The sequence below is a fragment of the Microtus pennsylvanicus genome, chromosome 1 (assembly GCF_037038515.1).
Source record: "Microtus pennsylvanicus isolate mMicPen1 chromosome 1, mMicPen1.hap1, whole genome shotgun sequence".
Lineage (NCBI taxonomy): Eukaryota > Metazoa > Chordata > Mammalia > Rodentia > Cricetidae > Microtus > Microtus pennsylvanicus.
Genome location: NC_134579.1, coordinates 47,992,935 through 48,017,500, shown reverse-complemented (window position 1 = coordinate 48,017,500; position 24,566 = coordinate 47,992,935). Strand labels below are relative to the sequence as shown.

Here is a 24,566-nt window from a genome sequence, read left to right as displayed (position 1 = left end):
ACTGTGATGGAGGAAAGATTCTATCAGGCAACCTCTAGAAGCAAACTTTCCAAAGCATGATAAACTTAAATTGTACCAGCCCAGTTTCCTAGTGTGGTAGTAGTATCCCTCCCACTTTTTTCTCTAACCACATATGTCCTCTTTCCTATACCAATCTATAATACTGCTCCTTCAGTTAAAAAACAACCAAATTTAGGAAAAATATCCATTTGGTTTAGCTCTCTTTCAGGGTCAGTGTAGATTTAAATCCCTGCTCTTTTCACTCTAGCCGCTTCATTATATATATTTCCTGAGGATAAAGAAAAAAATACTGCAGCCTGTAAAGCTCACATTCGTTTCATCAAAGTTGGTCATTCACCCAGTAGACTCAAAGGCATTATTTCCCTCATCCGCTCCAGTTGCTGTCTGGGTTTGGTCCTACAGCGCCTGGCTGCTGTCTTTAAAATTTTATGTGGACTGGGACTTTGGCAAGCCTGTGGCAGCTGCCTTACAGGGAAGGTAAAACACCGAGGAAAAGTGGAAACTGCAATGGATTCTTTCATTGGACTATACTCTGACCTCTGCTAAACTCTGATGGTCATCATAAAGACAGAGAAGGTCATCCATGCCTGGAATTCTGAAGTCAAACCAAAGGGCAGAATTCTATTTTAAACTTGACTATAAGCTTTTCCTCCCACTATACGATTAGATCATTTCCCCAGAGCAAAAGCATGGAATTATTTAGCAGAATTTTAGGGAGAGAGAGAGAGAGAGAGAGAGAGAGAGAGAGAGAGAGAGAGAGAGAGAGAGCATTAGGAAGCAGCATCCTTGGTGATCTGTGCTTCCTGGATGATGTGACCCTCGGCCCTCATCATTCAGAAAACAAGCCATCTGTGTACATTCCCTGGGGCCTCTGCTCCCATACAGCTTCCCACTTTAGCTCCAGGATCGATTCTACCCTCAGTTTATTTTAACTTCTCTTTTCAAAGAATATACCTTAACTCCGTGGGATCTTCTGGGGGTCATGCCTACCATACAGTGTCTGTTCGATCAGACCGTGTGTGGATGACCTTAGAACTGTATTGTGTTGTGGTGGGGGAAGGAGTAGCTGGATGGCAGCAGTCTCACTCCCTACACGGCCTCCGGGCTGACTTCTCTAATGTTCCGCTGGTGAGGTCTTTCCATCCTCTCTTCTGCCCCTCTCAAGGAATAGAATCAACAGGCCTGCTTTCAGGCACCCCTTCTCTAATGGAGTACCATGATTAAGTCTGATGCTTAGGCTCCAGTGACAAGTGCTTTGTTTACCTTGGGTCCTTGTGAATTACTTGGCATCTTAAGGCTTTGGCTCTACCTGTCCTTCTCGCATCTAACATGTGATCTGAAATGAAACAGTTCTCTGGAGCGGAAACGGGTTTTGCTCTTTTCCAGGCTCGTCCTCTGACTCGCTATCTGCCTGTCCGAAAGGAAGACTTCGATTTGCGGAGTCATGTGGAGACAGCGGGCCACAATATTGACACCTGTTTTCATGTGTCAATCACAGAGAAGACCTGCCGAGGATACCTCATCAAAATGGGTGGAAAAATTAAAACGTGGAAGAAACGCTGGTTTGTTTTTGACCGGAATAAGCGGACATTTTCTTATTATGCAGGTGAGTGGTAAAACAAACTGAAGCAATGCATTCAAAGTCTACTAAAAATAAAAGGAAATAGAAATTCATCATCTGAACCAGAAAATTTTCGAGGCTGAGACAGTAGAATCCATTTGAACCCATAAATGTGTGACTAACCTAGGCAACGTGGTGAGACCCTGTCTCAAAAAGAAAAGAAACAGAAAAAGAGAGAAAAAGAAAGAAAGAAAGAAAGAAAGAAAGAAAGAAAGAAAGAAAGAAAGAAAGAAAGAAAGGCTGATATATAAAATAATGGCAATGATATAAAATAATGGCAATGATAGCTTGGTAGGCATACATTATATTTTGTATCCATATTTATACAGTTGAATATGTTATGAATTTTATTTTTTACAAATAGAAATCATGTGCCTTTAAAATGTGAATCAATCTATTCTAATTCTGAAATAACAGCCCCAATACATATTAAATAGAATGTATATTTACATTAAATTATTGTCCTTTAAACCACAAGGCCAGAGAAAATACCCCATTAGTATGTATTTACTTTTTGCCATATGACCTATTTAGATTACACAGAGCCAAGCAGCCCTCGTTGCCAGTCGTTGAGCTGTGCTTTGTAAGGTACTCGGACCTCTCAAGTATAGAGAGTAGAGCTCATCAGCAAACTAGGGAATAAGAAAGCATTCATTAAGTGTTGAAAGCAGTTTGGGAGTTTTACATGCTTAACCATGGGAAGCATACTCTACCGAATCTTATGAAAACATAACATAACTGGTTAAAAAGGGTCTGTGATGGGGCACAGTCGTACATAATTGCAGTCTCATCACTCAATGGATAAAAACAGAATGGTGAGTCTGAAGCCAGTCTGGGCTACATAGCGAGAAACCCTGTCTACAAGCAACAAAATAAACGAGTTAGCATCTAATTTACTTGTGCACTGAATGCAAAACATGCCCGTTACAGACATTAGCATAGTCTGAGTCTCTTCAGCTGCTAAGAAGGGGTGGTGTACCACCCTGGTTCCCAGATTTCGGGGTCACTCTGGAAGCACTTAGGAGAGCATAGTCAGAATCACAGTTTGCACTGGGCATGGGATGAGAAGCCAGAATCAGTGGGTAAAAGGAAATATTGCCCAAGGAGTCCCAGGCCTGCGGTGAAGAAGCAGCCTGAGACCCACACCTTTCAGTGAGGGGCTCCAGTTAACTCTGAAGTTGCTGGTTAGAGCTAATGGCCTGGCCCTCATAGGAGCCTGCTTTTTATCCGGAGTTTCATAAAGGTCAAGAGTAACAACCTCAGTGCAAATAGGAAAGATACCTGCTTCATAAGAAATCCAATGTAGCATCCATCAACACATAGGCATGGTTGTGTGGCAAGCTAGTATTTATAGACAGCCTCACTCAGAATGTTCCAACAGAGAAGATTCAAAGGCCTTCGAAGAGAGAGCATCTTCATTACCCCATGTTTTTCTGGTCTGTGAGCCTGTTTCCAGTTTTGTGTACATCAATCAGGTGTGTGGTTCAGGGACCCTACTAACCTCCCTCCCTCTAACCCATGTAGGACCTGCTTCTATTGAAACTCTGGATAGTTGATTGTTCTGTTTTATTTTAAGTAGCAAGTTTCTGGCATATTCAAAGCCCTAGTACCCAAACTGAAAAGGAATAGATTCCTCCAGCTCTTTTGCATTCACATCGGAAGTGCCTGAGCAGTAGAACGGCCTTGGGTAGATGCTGCCTTGGCCCTGTTCACTGCTGTCAATCATTAGCTGTGTGTGCTCTACATGGCCCAACTCCCATCCCTTTTCCAAACACCCTCAAGCATAGGCAAAGATCCATTTCTAACCACTCACAAAGATGCAGCTCAGGCTAGCCTTGACCCTACAAAAGCCACACCCCCTTGGCTTCTCATCAAGGTAAATGGCCTCACTGCAGTCAAACAGAGTGCTGAAAACCTTTAAAGAGCACTGGAACTCTGTCGTGCGTGACCTTGCCCTTTGTACTCAGCTCTTCAAGAGAGCCTCTAGAGAAAACAGGCCTAGGAAGAGGTCTGTAAGCTGCTGAGAGAGATAGTGAATTGAAGTATCTCACCCACATCCGTGCTGATCCCTCAGTTCACAGTGTAGTGAGAAGTTCATGTTTTTTCAGAGTGCATTCTCCCTGACGAGATGGCCTGAAAACAAAACGTCATTCCCCAGTTTTCTGCCTACTGGGAACACTGGCATTTTACTTTTGTCTCCAGATTTTAATCTTACATGTGTTGGGAGCAAACAAGGTGTTACTGTATTCCCTCGAATTAACTGCAGGATCTTTTCCAAGAAATGTTTGAAAGCTGCGCCGACCTTCTCTCTCAACTGACTCTGGCTGGAATCCACCGAGCATGGTATTAATTAAAACAATATTTTTCCAATGAAGAGCCAAAGCAAACATACGCAACTATGGCCCCTGGTCAGTTATGTTAGGGAAGACTGGGTTAAATGTGGTCTGGGCCGGTGTTTATGAGCCAGCTCTGTATTATTAGTGGAGAAAAGGAGGCGTTTACTCAGTAAAAATACTAATATTCAATGAAGCCTGCATACGTAAAGTCTCTTTCCTGCCATGTGTTCCAGTCTCCCACTGGTAAACCTAAAATAGATTTTATACATTGTGTACACACATACACAACACACCTATGCACACATACAATTTGATTTTCTCACTATGCTAAAGCTAAAAACCTTATGGCCGTGGACTGTTAGAGAAAGCTAAGTCTGAGTTACTTTCCTAACTGCTTTTACACAGTTTGAGTCCAGAGTTATCCAGACTGCTCATGTCACAGCATGGAAGATTTTTTCCTTGTGAATGTGTGCAGGTACTGCCATTGTTTCAACAGCTAAGGTGACCCGCTGTGTGGCTAGCCCGTCATTCATCAGTCTCTTGTTCAGACTCAAGCAGGACTCCTGTGTCAGTCAACACAGACCCAGAGCAGCCGCTGCTTGTGACTTCATTGCTTAAATAAATAAATAAAATTTCAAAGTAAAACATGAGAAGAGGGTCTGTGCATCTTTAGCTGGGTTGTTTTCCTGGTTGCTCTCTAATGGGAGTGGTCTCTCCCATGTTTCTCCCAACAACTGCTGGCAGCTGCTTCCCTCCTCCTCATACCTACACCCTCAGAAGATGGTCATTTAATAGGACACAGAGAGGTGGTGATTGACTGGGTGGTTGTTTCAGTGGCTATTTTGTTTTGTTCTTTAATCTCAGTGCTCAGCAGAGAGAGAGAGGCAGGCCTGTAAGCTTGAGGCTAGCCTGGTCTACATAGTGAGTTCTAGGGCAGCCTTAGCTATGTAGAGAGACACTACCTCAAAATAAATAAACAAATAAATCAATGGCCAAATGCATTTAAAATAAAGGAAACATTAACCCTACTCTTGGACAGTTTCACACGTGTGTAAGATGGAACTGCTATCGATCGCTCCTGTATTCACCCTGTCTTGTCCTCTACTGATCTCCTTCCCACACTCATGGCTTTTTACTTTGTGACCCACTGAGTTTAACCAGATGTTTGCGGCTGTCCACTGGAGCCTGGGTGGATCACCTAGGTTATCTGAATTAATCTAAGATAATTTATTGCTAGATAAATATTTTAATAAGGATAATTAATCACGAACCCGAGGTTTTTCCTGTTCATCTAAAGTACTTCACACTCATATATCTTTGCAGACAAGCATGAGGCTAAATTAAAGGGAGTGATATACTTTCAAGCCATCGAAGAAGTGTATTATGATCACCTCAAGAATGCTAATAAGGTAAATATCAATTTCCTCAGTGTCTGCAACTTTTTCCCCTGGGGCCCTTTGTACTCCAGGCAACTGCTTTATCCTTAGTCCCTTTTCATGTTCTGTTTTTGAGACAGGGTCTCACTGTCATAAGCCACACATTGGGGTGACATCTGTTGGGGTTCAGCCTCCACAAAATTTGCACGTTCCAGGGTAGAGCAAGAGGATTGGAATCATTAAGCAAAAGGAACAGAGATATGAGAGAAATAAGAGACAGAAACACAGAACAGCGCTGGAAGGGAAATTCAGTGAATACTGAACCTGCCCGCGTTTGTTTTCCACACGCTTATATACTCCACTCTAAAAGAGGAGGAGGAGGCAACAGACTTCCATAACATGATATAAGGAATAGACCATGTATCCTTCCTGCAGGCAGCCAGTCGCTGGAACCTTCTGCCAATCTCCTCTGAAGGAGCAGGAACAGCAAGGTGGAGCGGATCCACCTCTACTCAGAATACTAGTTAACCACACACTGGGTCAGGAGCTCGTTTGTAGCCACGCCTGTTGTCAGCAACCTTGAGAGAGCAAGAATAAGTTCAGACTCTGTGACCTAGTCTGTGGGCCCCCATAGTCTCACTCAGTGGCCTGGACTTACTTTGAACTTGCAATGTCCCACTTCAGCCAGCCTCCTGCGTAGGTGGTGTCATGAGCATCTGCAACTAATACTTGATAATTTCTGTAATTGGAATATGTAATCGAGGTAGGTTATTTGGGGATTTTAAATGATTTAGAGGTTGTGGTCTCACATGATGGACAAAATGTTCAGAACACTGCTGCAAGTTAAAATTTAAAATACACTGGGTAAATGGTTGATGTTTAGGGATAAAGTCATGATGACATAAGGAAAGGTGCTGGATGTAACGGTCTGGGAGACACTCACAAGCTGCTATGCAAGCATTTTTGGAGGGAACTATTCTATATATAATATATATTACTTTTATATAATATATATGAAGGCAAGTCATAACGTATCAGGACCTTTAAAAGGTCAGGAATAACTCTTATTATTCTCCCATCAGCTAGACACCATGCTTTACCAACTAGTTAGTGAATCTCTGCATGAGAGTTCTTATAGAAAAGCCAGACAAATGACCCATCCTGAGGAAGGTGGAAGGGACCTCCGGAGGGGAAAGCTGTAGTGTAGCATAAAGTGCCTTTATAAATTTCTGTCAAGGGCAGCTTTTAAAGCATAAGAACCTTCACATGCCGTTGCTGATGCTCAACTTTCCAAGTGTCTCTTTGACATTCTGTTCTTGTTTCAATTGCAGAGTCCGAACCCACTACTCACCTTTAGTGTGAAGACACACGACAGAATCTATTACATGGTGGCTCCTTCCCCGGAGGCCATGCGGATCTGGATGGATGTCATAGTGACTGGAGCAGAAGGATACACGCACTTCCTGTTGTAATGAACTCCAGCAACGGTCCACTTCATGGCAGACCGCAGTAATCTCTCACAAGAATGAAGCCATATCCTGTCTCAGATGGCAAGGCCCAACAGACGTCCCTTTAGCCGCGTGCACTCAGAACTCTTCATACTGGGAAGCCTTTTGTACAAAAGAAAGCAGGACTCATGATGACAGAACTGCAGCTCCCTTGACAAACCTAAACCAAAACACTATTTTCATAAGAGCATCATTTAGATGCGAATTTCTCATACACTCTTTTTATCAGTTGATGTTGGTTAAATACACTGAACGGTTTACACGATGTCTGTAAATATGTACTTAGAAATATACTATTTTAGCACCCAAATTATTACCATTGGTAATCAGCTGCCTTCTTTGTAGGAAGTAGCATTTTATAAAAATTAGCAAATAATAATTTAGAAGGCAACATATTTTAGACATTTTGCCTTAATTTTTAAATACTGCCCCCCCCCAAACCAAAGACATGGCTTGCCTCCTGTTTAACATCAGTGTTACTCTCTCAATACTCTTTAAAATGGTATTGTGATGTCAATTCTGTAGTGCCTCCCACCACAGAAGCTACTGTGCACTTATAGTAAACCAGGTTCATAAAAAAACTTTTTAAAAAGGAAAAAAAAAGCTCCTTGTTTTTAGAAAAGGCCATCTCAGAAAACAGAAACCTGCAATATCTGGCAGTTGTAATTAAGGAGAATGCTTACTGGGGGAAGCCTGTTCTGTTGAAGATGTGCTCATTCCTGGTGCTGAGAATAAAAGCAACCAGCAGCCAATTTCCTTTAGACTGCCCGCTTCCTCATGCTCATGGGGCAGAGCTGTTAACTGCACCCTGACATGGCATATCTATGAAGCCATCTCTGGTTCGCTGAAAAACAGAACCATTCAAATATCTTTATTTTGAAGACAACCAAAATTCAAAGTAATGTTCTCTATGCTATATATCTTTTTAGTTTTATCTCTACAGATAGCCTTGTTTCTAGAGCTATTTTTTTTTATTTTAATGAAGTGACTTCGGGCAAGTCTCTTTTATAATCGTTCTCCAAGTGCCATTTATTTTAGTTGTTGTGTTTTGTGTTTGTAAGTATGAATGAACTCTTTCCGAATACATGCCGAATGGATAGAAGTAGAAAATAATGCCATTACTTACTTGTACACGTGAAATGATTAGAAATGTCCACAAAACTTTGTCAAGCCTGACTGGGTACATTTTTTTTTTTAAACTTACGGTGTACTTTTATACCTGTATACATGTTACCATTAATAAGATTTTGCAACTGGATGATGCCAGGTTTTACTTGAATAATGAGGAAGAAATATCATGACTGTAGGAGGTATTTTTTCAGCTGTGATTTCTGCAGCAGTCCCCTTCAACTCTTGTGATCTAAAACATTAAAATGCAATTGCTAAGATCTGGTCGGTTAATGTAAAGACACAGCTTTTCTGTACTGTACTTTCCCCATAGGACGGTAAGGGTATTCTAATCAGTTTGCATGTCTGAACCTTTTAGATATGTGTGCTAAATGTATTGAGTTTGGATTAAAGTGTTGACCTGATTTCACATTTGAAAGTAATCTCTTTCTCTCTCTCTCTCTCTCGCACACACACACACATACACATACACACACACACACACACACACACACACAACCTATCTGTAACATAACAGAGGATGAACTAATCAGCAAAAGCTAGCAGTAGAATCTACATAATGGTAGATATGTGCTGACATTGATTACATTCCTATCACTGACAAAATGAGGTAAACGCTGAACATCTTACATGTCACTCTCATCCGTTTGTATTGATTAGCTATTGCTTCCCTAAAAGGTGCAATGCAAACATGAAGGAAAGTCTGAGGCTTCACTTGGTGGGGACCTCTTCCGGGTGTCAGACAGAGAAGCTGCCTTCAAAAAAAATGTCCTTTTACTTTTGTATGCTGATGAAAGAAACAATGACCAAGAAAAACCTTCACAACTGTTTGGCTTCAAGCTCACTACTGTCAGGGAAACTCTTTTGACAGTGCCACGAAACCACTTAGGTTTCTGATTTGTTTTACTGGTAAGAGTGGATTGAGAAAGGAATCCATGGGCTGCCCCTTTTATGTGTATATACAGTACTTCCTTCGTTAGGATAAATCACAAGATTTTTCAAATTCTGCTACATATAAAGTACAAGGAGACACTCAAAAATAGAGTGCAGAAAGGGATGGAGGCCAACAATATCAAGGATAAGTGTGTGCTGTTAAGATACACAAATGAGGTAGAATTCATTGGATAAAATTACCTTTCTGACTCAGTTCTTGGGCATCTCTATCCATCCTGGTCCTATATCCAAACTGGCAAAATGGGTCTGTGAAAACTCCCATTTTGATCCTGGCCATGGATCATACCAATGACTTGAGAGACAGTGACCTGCAAACAGTTTTGTTGACACGGAGCTGGCAGGAGGAAGCAGAAGAGCTTTCATTCAGATTCCATGGGATTTGTGGGAGTCTCATTTTAGCATATCCAGGTGGGCATCTGGCTACTTCATGCAATAATGAGCTCTCTTGATGTTTCGATGCTGTTCGCAGTCATGAGGAGTCCCTATAACCTCAAAAGGGAACATACAGCTATGCTCTGTTCCTCAATGTCTTCTCATGTTTCCAGGCAAAGATGACTTTAATTAGATAATTTAGGAATGGGGCATAGGTAAGTGAAGCAAAACCAAAATGATTTTTTTAAAAAAAAAGATCTATATTGTCTTTATTAAGCTTCTCCCATGTGTTCTAACAGATCATGTTCTCAAGACTTCAAAGACATGCCTGGCTTTAACTCTGGTACCAATAACTGCTCCCAAATCTCTAAAGGGATAGAGTCCAAGTTTGTTTCTGTCGTTGTGATAAATGGCATGACCAAAGCCAACTTAAGGGAGAAAAGAGTTTATTTAGCTTACAGGGCACTGAGGAAAGCCAAGGCAGGGAATCATGGCAGAAGCTTGAAGCAGCGACCAAGGAGGAATATTGCTTACCAGTTTGCTCCTAGGCTCACATTCAGCTGCTGTTTCTTAAAACAGCACAGACACACCACCAGGAGATGTACCGCCTACAGTGGGCTAGGCCCTCTTACACCTCTTACATCAGTCAGCAATTAAGAACGTGCCGGACAGACCGAGTACAGGCCTATCTGATGGACATGGGCATTTGTCAGTTAAGGTTCCTTCTTCCTAGATGCCCGAAGCTGACAAAACTAACCAAGACAGTGACGTGGTTTTACTTGAAGTATTGCACTAGGTACAATAATTTCAACCAGAATACACAAGATAAGGCATATACAGTGATACTTGACCCCTCCCATATTATTCTGAAGGATGTCAGATTCCAGAGATCCTAGTATCACAGTATTAGAGCCATTGATTGCTCCCTGCCTTGTTTTTCATCTTAAAATAAAATGGTGCTAAGGTAAACACGACCTTAGGAACCCGTGTTCATTTTATTTAGGTCAGTCAGAAGCGCTGGGTGGTAGTTCAAAGAGTACCGGGAATTATGCGCGTTGTAACAAACACGACCGGATTGCCTGACAAAAGGCTAGTAGCCACTCACCTAGCAGCCCTGTGTCTCCAGTATCTTTGCTTGTGGCTGCTCCTTATTTGAAATTTTGACAATCTGCTGAGTAAATGTTTGGGAAGAGCAAAGAATGCCCGATGCTACTCCAATGACGTGAATTTTAGATTAAGGTCGCCTCTTGGAAACCTTGCCCGCACAGGCTGAAGCGCAGCCTTGGGGACTGGTAATGCAAGAAGCCTAGCAATTGTTGTCACGGGTCTTTGGGTCCTCGGGATAACATGGTTTCCCTTCTATGAACGTTCAATTCGGCCCTGGCTCCTCGCCGAGATTTCCGCAGCTCACTGTGAAGAAAGCCGGCCAAGGCCGCCCCAATGTCACAAGCCAGACGCCCTTTGAGGAGATAAACAGCCTAACAGAAGGTGGCCCGGCAGACTCCCCCGTGCGCCTGCGGCTCCGCTCCAGACGCAAATCTCGCGCGACGCAGCGTAAGCCCCCCCCCCCCCCCGCCTTCCTGCGGACTGCGCGTGTGTGACCTCGGGTCCCCGCGATCCGCGCGGGCCTGTGGCAGGCGCTGGGGCGGCTGGGAAGATGGCGGCCTGGGTACCCTGTCGGAGGTGGGCGTGTGCGGCTGTGTCCTTCGGCCGGCCCCGAGGCCCGATCGCTGCTTCGCTAGCTCGAAAGCCCCCAAGGGCTTGGTGGCTGCCAGGTTAGTGTACGGGAGGAAGGTGGGGCTCGGGCTCGCCCGGCATTGGTCCGCTGCCTGCCCTCCGAGAGGGGCTTGGCGCTGCATTCAAAACTGTGTGGCTCTGTGGGCACCCTGAGCACTTCTGGGGAGGGCTGGCAGAGGCGGCTTTCTGCTGGGGCCCTGGGCCGTTCTTGGAGGTCCTTGAGTGCGATTTACACAGCGATTTAAGGAGCGTTTGCGTTCTCTGAATCAAACGCCAAGACCAGAAAAAAATAAATTCAGATATGCATGTGATGTATACGGTTATTACCTGCCTCTAGAGCTTTCCATACCGATGTTTTGATAAATGTTTAGCCCTGCCCATGGTTGACTTGAGGAAACATAAAGAAGGAGGCATGTTCTTTGTATGTGTAGATGTCATCTTTGGACCTAATATCTGATTTTCTTCTCAAAAGAAATTCTTGAAACATTGTTAAAACAAAACAGAAAGAACCCTTCAGGGAGAGGCAAAGTGGTGTATTTAAATCTAAATGTTAAATACTACTGTCCAGGATAATCACGTGGTGCCAACATGAAGATTTTTTTTTTGTTGAGCCCGTCTTTTGTTTCATTGAACTTTCTGCCTCATTGTGTACTTTGGAAAAGTATGATTGGTCCTTGCTCTAAGAAAGTAAATTTTGATGAAACTTTAAAACATACTCGAAGCCTATTTTGATTTTCCTATCAATGAGTTAAAGTTAAGATTTGAAAATGTGATTTTCCAAAATTAATTTTCAAACTATGATTCATGCTTTGTGTACTTTGTTTAGCTTGCAGACAAAAGGTATCGCTCTGTTTCCTTAACCGACCAGACCTTCCAAGCCTGGCTTATAAGAAGCTAAAAGGCAAAACCCCAGGAATTATCTTCATCCCTGGCTATCTTTCTGATATGAATGGTAAAAAGGCACTGGCAATTGAGGAGTTTTGCAAATCTCTAGGTCACGCCTATATAAGGTAGGAACAATACATATCAGAGAATATATTACCATTTAGCATCATAATAGAGCCAACTCAAGTAAATGCCAGCATTTTAGTAGATGAATTTATTTCAGTAGTGTATAGACTTTCATCTTGTAGTTTAGGGTCTTTAAGGTCTTTGTGCCATGCTGGCTAGATTCGCAGAAAAGGGTACCTTAAGGGAACTGTCAACTAAGTTCTAAACATACAGTAATCTGTATGGCAAAAACATATATGCTCATTGAGTTTCTTGTAATCGCTTGTGTTGATGGATTGTCTACTAAAGACATAGAATTTATTTGATCACTGTTTTATTCCTTTCTAAAATAGATATTTAGGACTGAGAGTATATAGCTCAGGGTTAGAGCTTGTGTTTAGCATAAAATCCTAGATCCAATCCCTAGCACAACTCACACACAAAAATAGTATTTTTAAAAGTAATATAACATTATAAGTTGATATTGTGTAATTTACATTTCTGTTTTCTTTTACTTACGTTATCTAAATGTATGTGAGCATAAACAAGGTTTATGTTTAGTTAAAACTTAATTTCATATTTGTTTCTTTCTTTTCACTCAGATATCTTAATAAAAATGTATTCATATAACAAAATTTGTTAGGTTTATCAAATTTTTTGATATTTTAATTTTAAGAAGGGAATATAGTTTAATGGGGAAAACATTGACATAGAATTGAAGAAATAAGGATTGAGGGCAGAATTCTTTCAGTAACTGATGAAACAAATCAGTAACACACAGTAGACACGTGTTTGTTATCCAATAAGAGAAAGCTGGACCAAAGATAATTTCTGAGTTTCTTTTCTAGTGCTCACATCCTAAAAATCTATTCATTTAAATGTTTAAAAGGGTCTCATTAATATTCATTCAGGAATTCTAGAAAATACAGCTCCATATAAAACTTTTTTTAAACAAAGGTTTTTTATTTATTCATTTATTATTTATACAATATTCTGTCTGTGTGTATGTCCTCAGACCAGAAGAGGGCACTGGACCTCATTACAGATGGTTGTGAGCCACCATGTGGTTGCTGGGAATTGAACTCAGAACCTTTGAAAGAGCAGGCAGTGCCCTTAACTTCTGAGCCGTCTCTCCAGCCCCTCCATATAAAACTTTTAGGTAGGCATTATCTGTTCAGTGTAGTTGCAGAAATTTTGTCTTTCAGAGGGATTTAGTCTAATTCCTTTGGTCAGACTAGCAAATTTATTTATCTCCATTCTCAAATATATTTTAAAATCTCTTGATTTAACTTACTTTGAAGACTAAATCTTCATAATATATTAATAGTAAAGCATTGTACTTGCCCTTAAGCAAGGAATGAAAATATTTGGAGGTTATTAGGCAGAAGTACTCATCAGAATGTGATTCAAAAAAAGAAGAAATTACCTAAGGCGAGAGACACTGCGGAGGGAAATGGATGGACAAGACAAGGAACTCTGAAAGAAAATAAAGATGTGGGTAGAAGGGCAGTTCTGTCTATGGAGAGAGACCTCTGAGGAGAATATTCAAACAGAAATATTGTTGTCATTGCTTTTTTTGTCTGAAAAATAATTCAATAAAGAAATGGGCATTTTAGGACTGGGCAGATGGCTCAGTGAATAAAGCGCTTTCTGTACAAGTGTGGGCTCTCTGAATCCAGCCCATGGGAGAGCAGGGTGGGTGTGGCCGCCCACCAGGAATCCCTGGTACATTTATAAGGCAGAGAAGGGAATCTCCTAAGCAAGCTGGTTAGCCAGACTAGCCACAAAGTGAGCCTCTGGAGAGTGATCAAGGAAGAGACTGGATGTCAGCCTCTGGCCCCTGCAAATGTGTGCATGTGCTGTGTACACCCCCACACATGGAAACGCATACAGCAAAACATACATAAAAATAGAAATCACTGTTTTACTAGTTCTTGAATTCCATTTCAGATTGAGTTATAGCCAGTTCCAGGCATAATGTAGTTTTCTGCATATTGGATGCTATATAAATATGCATTTATGAACTATAGCCCTTTCACCACAGATTTTTTTAGTAAGTTCTTTTTGTGTAGCATTATAATAGTGGTGAGTGTAAAGCAGCCTTCCAAATGTGTGAGCATGCCCATGCATGCTTGTGTGCATGCGTGTGGAAGCCAGGAGACAGCCTTGGTTGTTATTTTTCAGGAGTCATTCACCCTGTTGTCAGAGACAAAGTTTCTCACTGGTTTGAAGCTTGTCAAGTAGGCTAGACTGACTGGCCAGGGAGCTCCTGGGATCCACCTGTCTGTCTCTCCAGCACAGGTACTGAATGAGGAAAGTTCTCCAAATGAAGCGAGGTGACTTAAAGAGTGGTGAGAAGTTTGGTGGGGAGTTTTCTAGGCAGTGGAATAGCATGCAAAAGCTCATAGTTATAAAGGGGTTCAGCCAGGAATTGGGAGTAGTTCCAAATGACTGGGGATTTTGATAACTTGGGGAAATGATACGGTACTTCATAATTTATTGAAGAAAAGGTAAAATTCAGAGATTAGACAGCCTTTGAACTTGGATCTCTAGGAAAATTTAGAAGGAAGAGTTCATGATGAAGTTGATTCTAGTCCTACGTAGCAGTAATTGCTAGGAAGACAATAAGACAGTATTAGAGCATAGAGCTGTGAAAGAAGCAGTTTTAGCGTGGGAATGATGAGAGCTTTTCATGAGCTCCAGCGTTTGAGCTGAAGGAGTGAGTGATTTGAGGGATACCTAATGGACATCTGGAGGTAGAGGTATGCCAAGCAGAGGTGAACGTCCATGATGCAGGAATGTGAATGGCTCACACCTCTAACTTCAGGCGTGACAGAGAGAATTCAATGGGAAGGGAAAGAGAGCTCTGGAAACTGAGGTCAGAGTGGTAGTCAAGGAAGTATGGTAAGGGCTTTGAGTTTTAAATATACAAAACATGTATGCTGATATTTCATTTAAAAGTTTAAGATCATTCTGACTGTGGGAATAGGCTATGAGGATGAAATACAGCAATGACAGTTGAGATAATAACGTACTAAGGGTAGCAGTAGAATAGGTAAGAAAGTGATTGACGTGAGAGGTACTTGGAAGGTACCAGTAGAGTTTGCTAGAATGCATCTTGAGTGATGTTCTGCTGCGGTTTTGTCACTGTAGTAATGAAGAATGTGCTACTTTGCTTTAAAAATCGAAGAAGCAGGCATGGACAAATGTCCACATACAGACATTTAGGTATAAATATATATTTTCCCTTCTTCCAGGTTTGACTACTCAGGAATTGGAAATTCAGATGGTAACTTAGCAGAATGCACAGTGGGGAAGTGGAGAAAGGATGTCCTCTCTATACTTGATGATGTAGCTGAAGGGCCACAGGTAACTGTTTTTGCTAAGTAGAATGATTTTTGACTCGAGTAATGTTTGATTTGTTTCTTTAAGTATATCAACTGATAATATTTTGTCAGTTACGATTTTGATAAACAAATTTAATTTAAAATTGTTCTATTTTACTTTCTAGTAAGCAATAAACACTTCTCATTGAACAAAGTTTGTTTTCATAGTTCTATATTATAGACATAAGGGCTTTGCAAAAGTTATATTGGAAGGCAGAGGTAGGCAGATTTCTAATTTTGAGGCCAGACTGGTCTGCAAAGCAAGATCCAGCACGGCAAGAACTACACAGGAGAAACAAAAAAGAAAAACAAAGAACTGTTACAGTAGTTATAATTGAATTTTACTTTCTGTTCCATATTAAAAGTCTAGGATCCACATGGATATGTAAAATACAAAGTCCATACATTTCTGTTCAGCCATTCTCTTTATAGACTAGTATGAGAATCTTGTTGAAAGCCGTCCATATTTGTTTTTAGATACTGGTCGGATCTAGACTTGGTGGATGGCTCATGCTGCATGCTGCAATTGCACGGCCTGAAAAGGTCGCAGCTCTTATTGGTATAGCTACTGCTGCAGACGGCCTGGTGACACAGTTCCATGCACTTTCTGTTGAGGTAAGTCATGAGCCGTTTGGCAACCCCAGTGACTGCCTTCTGACATTCTTCTGCCTTTTCTCTCTGGGCTTATGCACTGGCTGTGTCTCTCTTACTATAGTGACCATCTGTCTTTGCTGCTCTTTTGTGCAGTCTCTTGTCTTTTCTCATGGCTCCTTGTAAACATTCTGTCAAGTCATGAGCCACATCATGAAGTCATGCTGCATACTTTCTTTTTTAGCTTTATTTTCTTTATTCCATTTACGTAACAAACAAAAAAGATCCTAGCTCCCTATTAACAAGTCAGGTGTTCCCATAAACATCTACAGGCCCAGTTCCAAGAGGAAGATCACTAAGACTTGCTAGTGAACTTGAGCATCAAGTTCAGAGGTTAGACATAGCTGCAAAAGGACTGTGAGTGGAGAATGATAGACGACACCCCTGCCCCTCTCCTGACCTTCATGTGCATGCGTACTGGTACATACAGCAGACAGGCATATACATCAGCAACACACACAGTGCTTTTTTTTTTTAAGTAAACCAGCAATGGGTAGTGTTCCTGAGGAATGTCACCTGAGGTTCTACACGCTTGCATATAAACTTAACCTCATGAGAGTCCTGATAGTTTCTGTCAGAGCTGAACTTCAGTGTTAGTCTTCCCTGTACTTGTCTCTGATATCTGGATTTTTTTCACTTTTTTTTTTCTCATTGCTTAAGTTTTTCATACTGTTTCTTCTTTGTGAATCTGAAACTGACCCATTGCTTCATGCTCTTTGTTGCCAGTCTTTCTCTGTCTGACCAGCCAGCTCCCAAATAAACGACATGGAGACTTCTTATTAATTATGAAAGCTCAGCAGATAGCTTGGGCTTGTTTCTAACTAGTTCTTATAACTTCATTTATTCATTTCTATTCATCTGTGTGTTGCCACATGACTTGTGGCTTTTACCTCTTTTCTTGCATGTCTGTTCTCTCTGCCTCCATAGGTGACTCTGCCCTCTTCTCAAAGTTGTTGCTGCCCCGAAAATCCTGCCTGGCTATTGGCCGTTTAGCTTTTTGTTAAACAAATCAGAGTAACATTTCTTCATAGTGTACAAAAAGATTATTCCACAACATCTCTTGACCCACCAATGCAATGCTTTTCATGATAGGAAATTTTCTCAAGGATGTTATAGCTCGAAAAGGAGTTCCTTAAACACCTTTGTTTGTTTTGACTTATTGAAAATTATAAGATCTATGCACATTCTTTGCACATATATGTAACTAGATTGTTCAGCATGTGGATAAGGTAGAAATTAAAAATCAATTGTAAGTTGTCTTAGGTGGGGTTAGTATTGCTGAGATAAAACTCCATGACCAAAAGCAACTTAGGGAGGAAAGAAAGGGTTTATCTCATCTTACAACTCTCAGGTCACACTCTATCACTGGGAGAAAGTCAGGACAGGACCTGAAAGCAGGAACTGAAGCAAAAGCCACGGAGACATGCTTCTTCCTTGCTTGCACTTGGTGTACTCATCATGCTTCCTTAACAATTCAGGACCTTCTGCTTAGGTTTGCCACCAGCTACGGTGAGCTGATCATCAGTTATTGATCAATAAAAGGCGCTACAGACTTGCCTGTAGGCCAGTATTAGAGAGGTATTTTCTCAGTTGACAGATCCTCTTCCCAAATGACTAGCTTTTGTCAAGCTGTTGCAAAACTGAACAGCACAGAGGAAAGTACAGGGACACTGAGAACACTGCCTCCCCATTCATCACTAGACCTAAGGTGTCAAGAGAGCCAAAGTGGGAAGCTTTGCCAACTTCCCAAAGCTTAGGGCTATTATGTGCAGAGTTTCTCATTATTATCTAGAAAGAACTGTCTGTGATCACTGTCTTCTTCATGTTTTAGAGGATCTTAAAGTTCATAGGCATTTGGAATCTAAGCAACTAAAAACCATATTGCCTTGGTAAAGTTTCTTCTTAGAGTATAACTCATGCATGTATCCTATACAATTTCTCTTGTAGCACAAATTCTAATTGGTATTAATAATAAAAGCTCTGAATTAGATATAGGAGTTAATGCTGAAGATCAGAGAAGTAAAGCAGCCAGCCCCTAGTGGTGGAGGAAGATCATTGCCTAATAAAGAAACTGCCTTGGCCCATTTGATAGGCCAGCCTTTAGGTGGATGGAGTAAACAGAACAGAATGCTGGGAGGAAGAGGACGTAAGCTCATACGCCTTAGCTCTGCTCTCTGGGGCAGATGCGATGAAGCTCCGACCTAGGATGGACGTAGGCTAGAATCTTCCCAGTAAGCGCACCTTGGGGTACAATACACATTAATAGAAATGGGTAATCAAGATGTAAGAATTAGCCAGTAAGAAGCTAGAGCAAATGGGCCAGGCAGTGTTTAAATGAATACAATTTGTGTGTTGTTATTTCGGGGCATAAGCTAGCCAGGCGGCAGGGAGCTGGGTGGCAGGAATGCAGCCCGCAGCTCCCACAACACCCTAGAAAGTTCTCACCTCTACCAATGCTCAGACCAAAGGGGAGATACTGACCTCAGACTGCACTGCTCCTCAGATTGCCTATACTGCATGAGCTCCTTTTTCCTGCCTTATAGCCCTCTCTCCACCCAGCCATTTCACTTCTCTCTCCACTTCCCTAGTTCTGGGATTAAAGACGTGTGGTTCTAAGTGCTGGGATTACCTTTGTTTGAGCTCTGTTTCTCTTTTAGACAGGACCAGTTTTGTGTAACCCAGGGTGGTTTTGAACTAACAGATCTGTCTGTCCCCTGAGTCCTGGGATTAAAGGTGTGTGCCACCACTAACTGGCCTAGAGAGTGGCTTAGCTCTGCTCTCTGATCTTCAGGCAAGCTTTATTTGTTAAAAACAAACAAAATATCACTATGTTCTCTTGGTAATGCTATCTTACTTATTGCCAAACTTTTTTAAAGTTTAGTTGGAAAAAACTTTGTTCTTCAAATGAACTATATACCTTTGGTTTGAGGCCAGATAACAAGTGGGGATCAGGGATGCTTAAAATGAAACTTAACTAATTGAGTATGTTCATAATTAGCATAGGTGGAACAAATTTTTCATTACTGGAGTACAGTACAGTGTTGCTTGAGAATAACTGGTATGATAAGTTGTTCTGTGCTTTCATTGGTTAATGAATAAAGCTGTTTTGGCCTGTGACTTAGCAGAATAGAGCTAGGTAGGAAAACTAAACTGAATGCTGGGAGAAAGAAGGTAGAGTCAGTGGACGCCACCTTGTAGCCACTGCCACAGAAGACAGACATGCCAGAGCCTTGCTGGTAAGCCACAGCAACATGGCGATACACAGATTAATAAAAATGGGCTAATTTAAGATATGAGTTAGCCAGAAATACGCTTAAGCTATTAGCCAAACTATGCAAATAATATAGTTTCTGAGTGATTGTTTCGTGGACTGAACAGCTGAGAATGAACAAGCGGCCTCCGTCAAAAGATACCTGTCATTTTTGCTTTAAAAGCTTGTTTTGCATTTGTGATACTAACAAGATTTACAAAATTTTATTGATTTTTTTCAATACTCTGGAAATAGGAATTTATAAGCATTTAAAATCTTTTTTGGAAGTTTAAAAAACATACATGCACTAAGTAAGTAAAATGCATAGAAAACTATGTAAATATATAATTGATAATATGTTTTACATGTTATAAACTTTAAAAAAACATTTGGAAAACTATTGGAAGAAAATAAATTAGAATAATAATGAAATAGCCATAAAGTGGGATTATAGTGATTTTTAATGTACTTTTATGTGTTTTCTATTTTGCATAGAAAATTCCAATTTTTGAAAAATTTTATTTTTAACTGTGTGTGTGCCAGTGCATATGTGTGCAGGTATGTGCAGTTAGTGTGGTGCCCATGAAGGCCTAAAGAGGATGTCAGATCCCTTGGAGCTAGAGTTACAGACCATTAACATATTATTTGAGACCCCAGCTGGGTCTTATGCAAGATCTGGAAGCATTTTTAACTGCTGAGCCATCCTTCCAGTCCCAAAATTCCAATTTTTAATTAGAAAAATTATTTAACACAAATAATATAAAAATGCTCAAATAATATGTTAATGTTTTATTTTATCAGACTCTCTAGAAGTATTATTGTTTAGCTTTCATGAGCATTTCTAAGGCTTCTTAATGTGTTATCCAAAAACCAGTAAATTCTCATCCCTAGAATGTTGACAGATAGAAGCTATGCAGTTTTAAAACTTTCTTTCAACCTAAATTACGTAATTGTTTTGAAATTTCAAAAACAATTACTCTAAGATTTGCTTGTATAAACATCACTGTCTTGGGACCAATATCCAGAAATTGCTGTACTTTTCTCCCCTTCCAGCTTCCCTTTCAAGTTGGGGTAAAGTAGACCTTGATATAAGAACGTGTATGGGGGGCTGGAGAGATGGCTCAGTGGTTAAGAGGGCTGGCTGCTCTTCCAGAGGTCCTGAGTTCAATTCCCAGCAACTACATGGTGGCTCACAGCCATCTGTGATGAGATTTGTCACCTTCTTCTGGCGTACAGGCATACATGGAGGCAGAATGTTGTATACATAATAAATAAATAAATCTTAAAAAAAAAAACTTGTATGGGGGGCTGGAGAGATGGCTCAGCGGTTAAGGGCACTGCCTGCTCTTCCAAAGGTCCTGAGTTCAATTCCCAGCAACCACGTGGTGGCTTATAACCATCTGTAATGAGTTCTGGTGCCCTCTTCTGGCCTGCAGACATACACACAGACAGAATATTGTATCCATAATGAATAAGTAAATAAATATTTAAAAAAAAAACTTGTAGGAAAATCTGAGTTTGAGTTTGATTGCTAGGTCAAACAGTTCTGTCTTTGGACATTGAATATGACATTTAACTGTAAGCCTTATTTCTTTTATAAAAGTAGAGTAATTATGTGCCTTGCAGCAGTAATTAATTTTTGTTTTCTTTTAATGGGGTCTCTCTATGTTACTCTGGTTTGCCTAGAACTTGAACTTTGTAGAACAGACTGGCCTCCAACTGACAGATCCACCTGCCTCTGCCTGGTACTGAGATTAAAAGTGTGTGCCCCACCTGGCCCAATGGTTGGTGATCACTCTTGTTGCTCCTGTGTTGCCTCTGCCCTTTCCCCTAAGGACTGCCTTTCTCAGACTCTTCAGGTCTGCTACTGGGGTTATTTATGTTCATGTTTCTATTTTTCCCCCTAGGCGCAAAAGGAAATAGAAGTGAAAGGGGAGTGGACCTTACCATCTATATACAACGAAGAAGGATTTTACCACGTTCCATACAGTTTCATTAAAGAAGCGGAACACCACTGCTTGTTACATAGCCCCATTCCTGTGACCTGCCCTGTGCGCTTGCTCCATGGCATGAAGGACGACATAATGCCTTGGCACACGTCTCTGCAGGTCGCTGACCGAATTGTCGGCCCAGATGTAGATGTCATCCTTCGGAAAAACAGTGACCACAGGATGAAGGAAAAAGCAGATATTCATCTGCTTGTTTGCACTATTGATGACTTGATTGACAAGCTGTCAACTGTAGTTCACTAGAATCACACTTGTAATTGCTATGCACTCTAATGCACCCAGAAGATTCAAAGAATGGTAGTAAATCAAAGACCCAGATACATTAGGGTTTATCTCTTTTATTTTGTAAATATCCAGTAAGTATTTATTTAATGATGTCTTTGCACAGCTACACAAATTGTGACAAAAGTATTAGCTGCTGTTTGGAAATTTTTTTCCTTCCTTTTATTGTTGATCTTTTTCCCATTAAAGTAGTACCTATTTTTTTATTCAAGAGATATTTACCTTTCTTATGCATACTTTAGCGGCGCCAGCACTTATGTTCCCTTCTACTACAATAAAGCTTGAATATTTTGGTTTTTGTTTGGTACCATTATATATGGAAGTTTGTAAAATTCTGATTTTAAAATGCAACTCACAAAATAGAGGAAGATATGGTGTAGGAGATTCTTCTGTCTATGTGTTGCTTTCATTGGTTGAATAAAGAAACTGCCTTGGCCCTTTAATGGGGCAGCCCTTAGGCGGAGTAGACAGAACTGAATGCTGGGAGGGAGAGAGTGAGAGAGAGCCGCCATGGAGATGCCAGGTCAGACATGCTGAATCTTTCCCGATAAGCCACGAACTCGTGACATACAGATTATTAGAAATGGGTTGACTCTAGATGTGAGAGTTAGCCAATAAGAGGTTAGAGCTAATCGGCCAGGCAGTGATTTATTAGTACAATTTCTGTGTGATTATTTTGGGTGTAAGCTAGCTGGGTGGCCGGGGCGAAAAGCAGGCCCTCTCTCCCACAACGAAGATGTTTATTGCAATAAATTTTAAATGATTCTAAAATGTCTACAACATAATATAGTTGGAAAAAATGAGGATACCTGCTATATTTGAAACTAAAATTACTATTTAATTTTTTAAGGTTAACTTTTATAATGATGTTAAAGGTATTCTTGACTTTTGAATTCTCATTTTTATGGGAGTCGTCCAGTTTTTAACATTTTTCTAATTTACATGTAAAATAATGGGTATTATAATTTCTGACACATCTGTCATGTCATTGTACCTCACTCATATACATCCCACTGCACGACCTTGTCTGTCTCACTCTCTGCTTTTCTCCATGCCTTTCCTCAGGCTCCTGCCCTGAAGTCATTCTCTGTGTGAGAGACAACATAAGAGAGTTCTCTTTCCCTCTCCTACAACCCTTCCGTGCTCCCCTTCCCCCTTTAGACCCTTGTCTGTACATAGTCTATTTTCTCCAGCCATCTCATATGTGTATTTAAATCTATATTCTACGTATGAGAAAAAATACACTTTCCATACCTAATGTATTTCACTTTACAGAACCTCATTTCTACCCATTTTCCTGCAAACATGCCTTCTATTTAAATGGTATTCACCTAATAATGCATTTATTTTTATAGAATGGTTGGTAAGACTGAAATAAAAAAAGTGATCTTTTTTGTATTAGTCCTGTTTTCTAGAATACTTTCTACCAGTCTGCCTTAAGTATAAAGCCGTGTGACTACCTGAGTTAGAAGTGGCAGAAGTGTGGTCAGTAAAGCAACAGAAAAGCTAGTATAAAGCATGCTTCTTAATAGCCACTGGGATACTGATATTGATATATATTAGCCTTTATATAGAGCTATGGTTTTTTTAGTTACTAATTTTGGCTAGACTGTAGTCTTCATGAGTTATGTCTAAGCTATTAAGTTGAACACATGACTAGTAAAGTGAGTATATAAAGACTTACAAACGAGTGAGAGTCAGCAGATGGTAAACCTGGTTCAAAGGACAGTTTAAGAAATGGGTATTTATAGCCATTGGAAAAGGTTGCTAAAATTCCTGTGCAGGAAAGTGGCAGAGCTGGTGGGTAGATCCTCCTGAAAAACATACTTTAGGAGTTGGCTGTTGGCTGTCTGGGAACTTGGGTTTCAGGGACTCCCACTATGGCCAGCACTGATCACAGTAGCTCTCTGTACTTGCATTAACTCTATAAACTCTGGATTGTGCTGAACCCTGCTTTCTTCCCAGGTGCACAGAATATTGGTATATGTGGAGAGGGGACTACCTCTGCGTCATTTGATAAAAGCCATTGATGCTGACTATTAACAAGCTTCCTTGTGGACAACATCACATGAGCTGTCACAGCTCTTTGCTGGAGACCCAGTTTCAGCCTGAGTGACTCCAGTATGGATTCTTGGAAGCTCTCCCCCAGTTTCCCTGGACTTCACCCCATGTGCCTTTTTCCTTTGCTCACTCTGCTTTGGATCCTTTCATTCAAATCAGTAGTGAAAGGAGCTGTATGGTGAGTTCTGTGCATTCTAGCAAGTCTGCACACCTGGGGTGGTCTCAGGACCCTCTGATACCCATGCAATTGAACTCATACATGATTGTCTCTTCTCACGGAGAAAAATCATAAAACAACAAAACATGAATCCTGTGAGCCTTGTTTCCTTGAGCTAGGAGTGGGGCCATTTGGGGACACCTTTGGCTACACATTGCTAGGCATGAAGAGTATTGGAAAACGGAAAGGACAAGGTCCCTGCCCATTGGAGTTCTCTAGGGTTAAGCAAAATGTAATGAAGTGGCAGAGTCAGCATGTGTCAATGCAGCAATAAAATCCAAACTAAGACCGGCTGCATCCCCGCACATGGACTAATCTGTAATAGCAGATTTCCCTTGAGCTTCAGTTGTCTCTTCTGCAAAATGGTGTAACCCTAGATAGTAGATAGAACTAGTAAAGATGCATGACGTGTTTAGAACAGTGATGTGCAAGAGGTGTGATATTCCTGATTTTGTCTTCTGCACGGAATATGGTCCAGGGAGGAGCTGATGGACATCAACCCATAATGCTATGAGAGAAAAGAGCTAAGCAAGGAAGCCAAAGGATATTTCCTAATAGATCCTAAATTGGCATAATTTTGTAATGTATGTTCAAATAACCAATGACTTACCTCCCAATATTTGTTTTTACAGAAGGAAAACCTCTTAGACTTTAGTTTGGCAGGAGT

At 40.9% G+C, this 24,566-nt stretch overlaps 2 protein-coding genes and 1 long non-coding RNA gene across 21 annotated transcripts in view; 2 read left to right on the top strand and 1 right to left on the bottom strand.

The window, feature by feature from the left end:
* Nucleotides 1-8,399, top strand: part of Phldb2 (pleckstrin homology like domain family B member 2) — a 98,546-nt gene extending 90,147 nt beyond the window's left edge. For all 17 annotated transcript variants that reach the window (XM_075963935.1, XM_075963915.1, XM_075963851.1 and 14 more), the window contains 3 exons: nucleotides 1,408-1,627; nucleotides 5,302-5,387; nucleotides 6,686-8,399. In XM_075963935.1, coding sequence (XP_075820050.1) covers nucleotides 1,408-1,627; nucleotides 5,302-5,387; nucleotides 6,686-6,826 — 447 coding nt within the window. In that variant the 3' untranslated portion in view covers nucleotides 6,827-8,399. The remainder of the gene's footprint in view (nucleotides 1-1,407; nucleotides 1,628-5,301; nucleotides 5,388-6,685) is intronic.
* LOC142845200 (uncharacterized) lies at nucleotides 6,903-10,848 on the bottom strand. The gene is made up of 3 exons (XR_012909816.1): nucleotides 10,422-10,848; nucleotides 9,125-9,278; nucleotides 6,903-6,964 (listed from the first exon to the last, which is right to left on the bottom strand). It is a non-coding gene; the product is annotated as an uncharacterized LOC142845200 (long non-coding RNA).
* Nucleotides 10,849-10,913: 65 nt separating this feature from the next.
* Nucleotides 10,914-21,936, top strand: Abhd10 (abhydrolase domain containing 10, depalmitoylase). 3 transcript variants are annotated; one of them, XM_075963942.1, is made up of 5 exons: nucleotides 10,917-11,091; nucleotides 11,880-12,063; nucleotides 15,301-15,412; nucleotides 15,907-16,044; nucleotides 21,238-21,936. In XM_075963942.1, exons 1-5 carry the CDS (start codon nucleotides 10,974-10,976, stop codon nucleotides 21,580-21,582), a joined length of 897 nt encoding a protein of 298 aa, XP_075820057.1. In that variant the 5' UTR covers nucleotides 10,917-10,973; the 3' UTR covers nucleotides 21,583-21,936. The 3 variants fall into 3 exon arrangements, with proteins under 3 accessions (XP_075820066.1, XP_075820057.1, XP_075820060.1); XM_075963945.1 differs by having other exon boundaries at nucleotides 10,919-11,076; nucleotides 11,871-12,063; XM_075963951.1 differs by lacking the exon at nucleotides 15,907-16,044 and having other exon boundaries at nucleotides 10,914-11,091.
* The last annotated feature ends 2,630 nt before the right edge of the window (nucleotides 21,937-24,566 follow it).

Coding starts and splice junctions, on each gene's coding strand:
- Abhd10 (XM_075963942.1), top strand. CDS start 10,974: ATGGCGGCCTGGGTACCCTGTCGGAGGTGGGCGTGTGCGGCTGTGTCC. Junction 15,413..15,906: donor ATGTAGCTGAAGGGCCACAG/GTAACTGTTTTT, acceptor ATTTGTTTTTAG/ATACTGGTCGGATCTAGACT. Junction 16,045..21,237: donor TCCATGCACTTTCTGTTGAG/GTAAGTCATGAG, acceptor TTTTCCCCCTAG/GCGCAAAAGGAAATAGAAGT.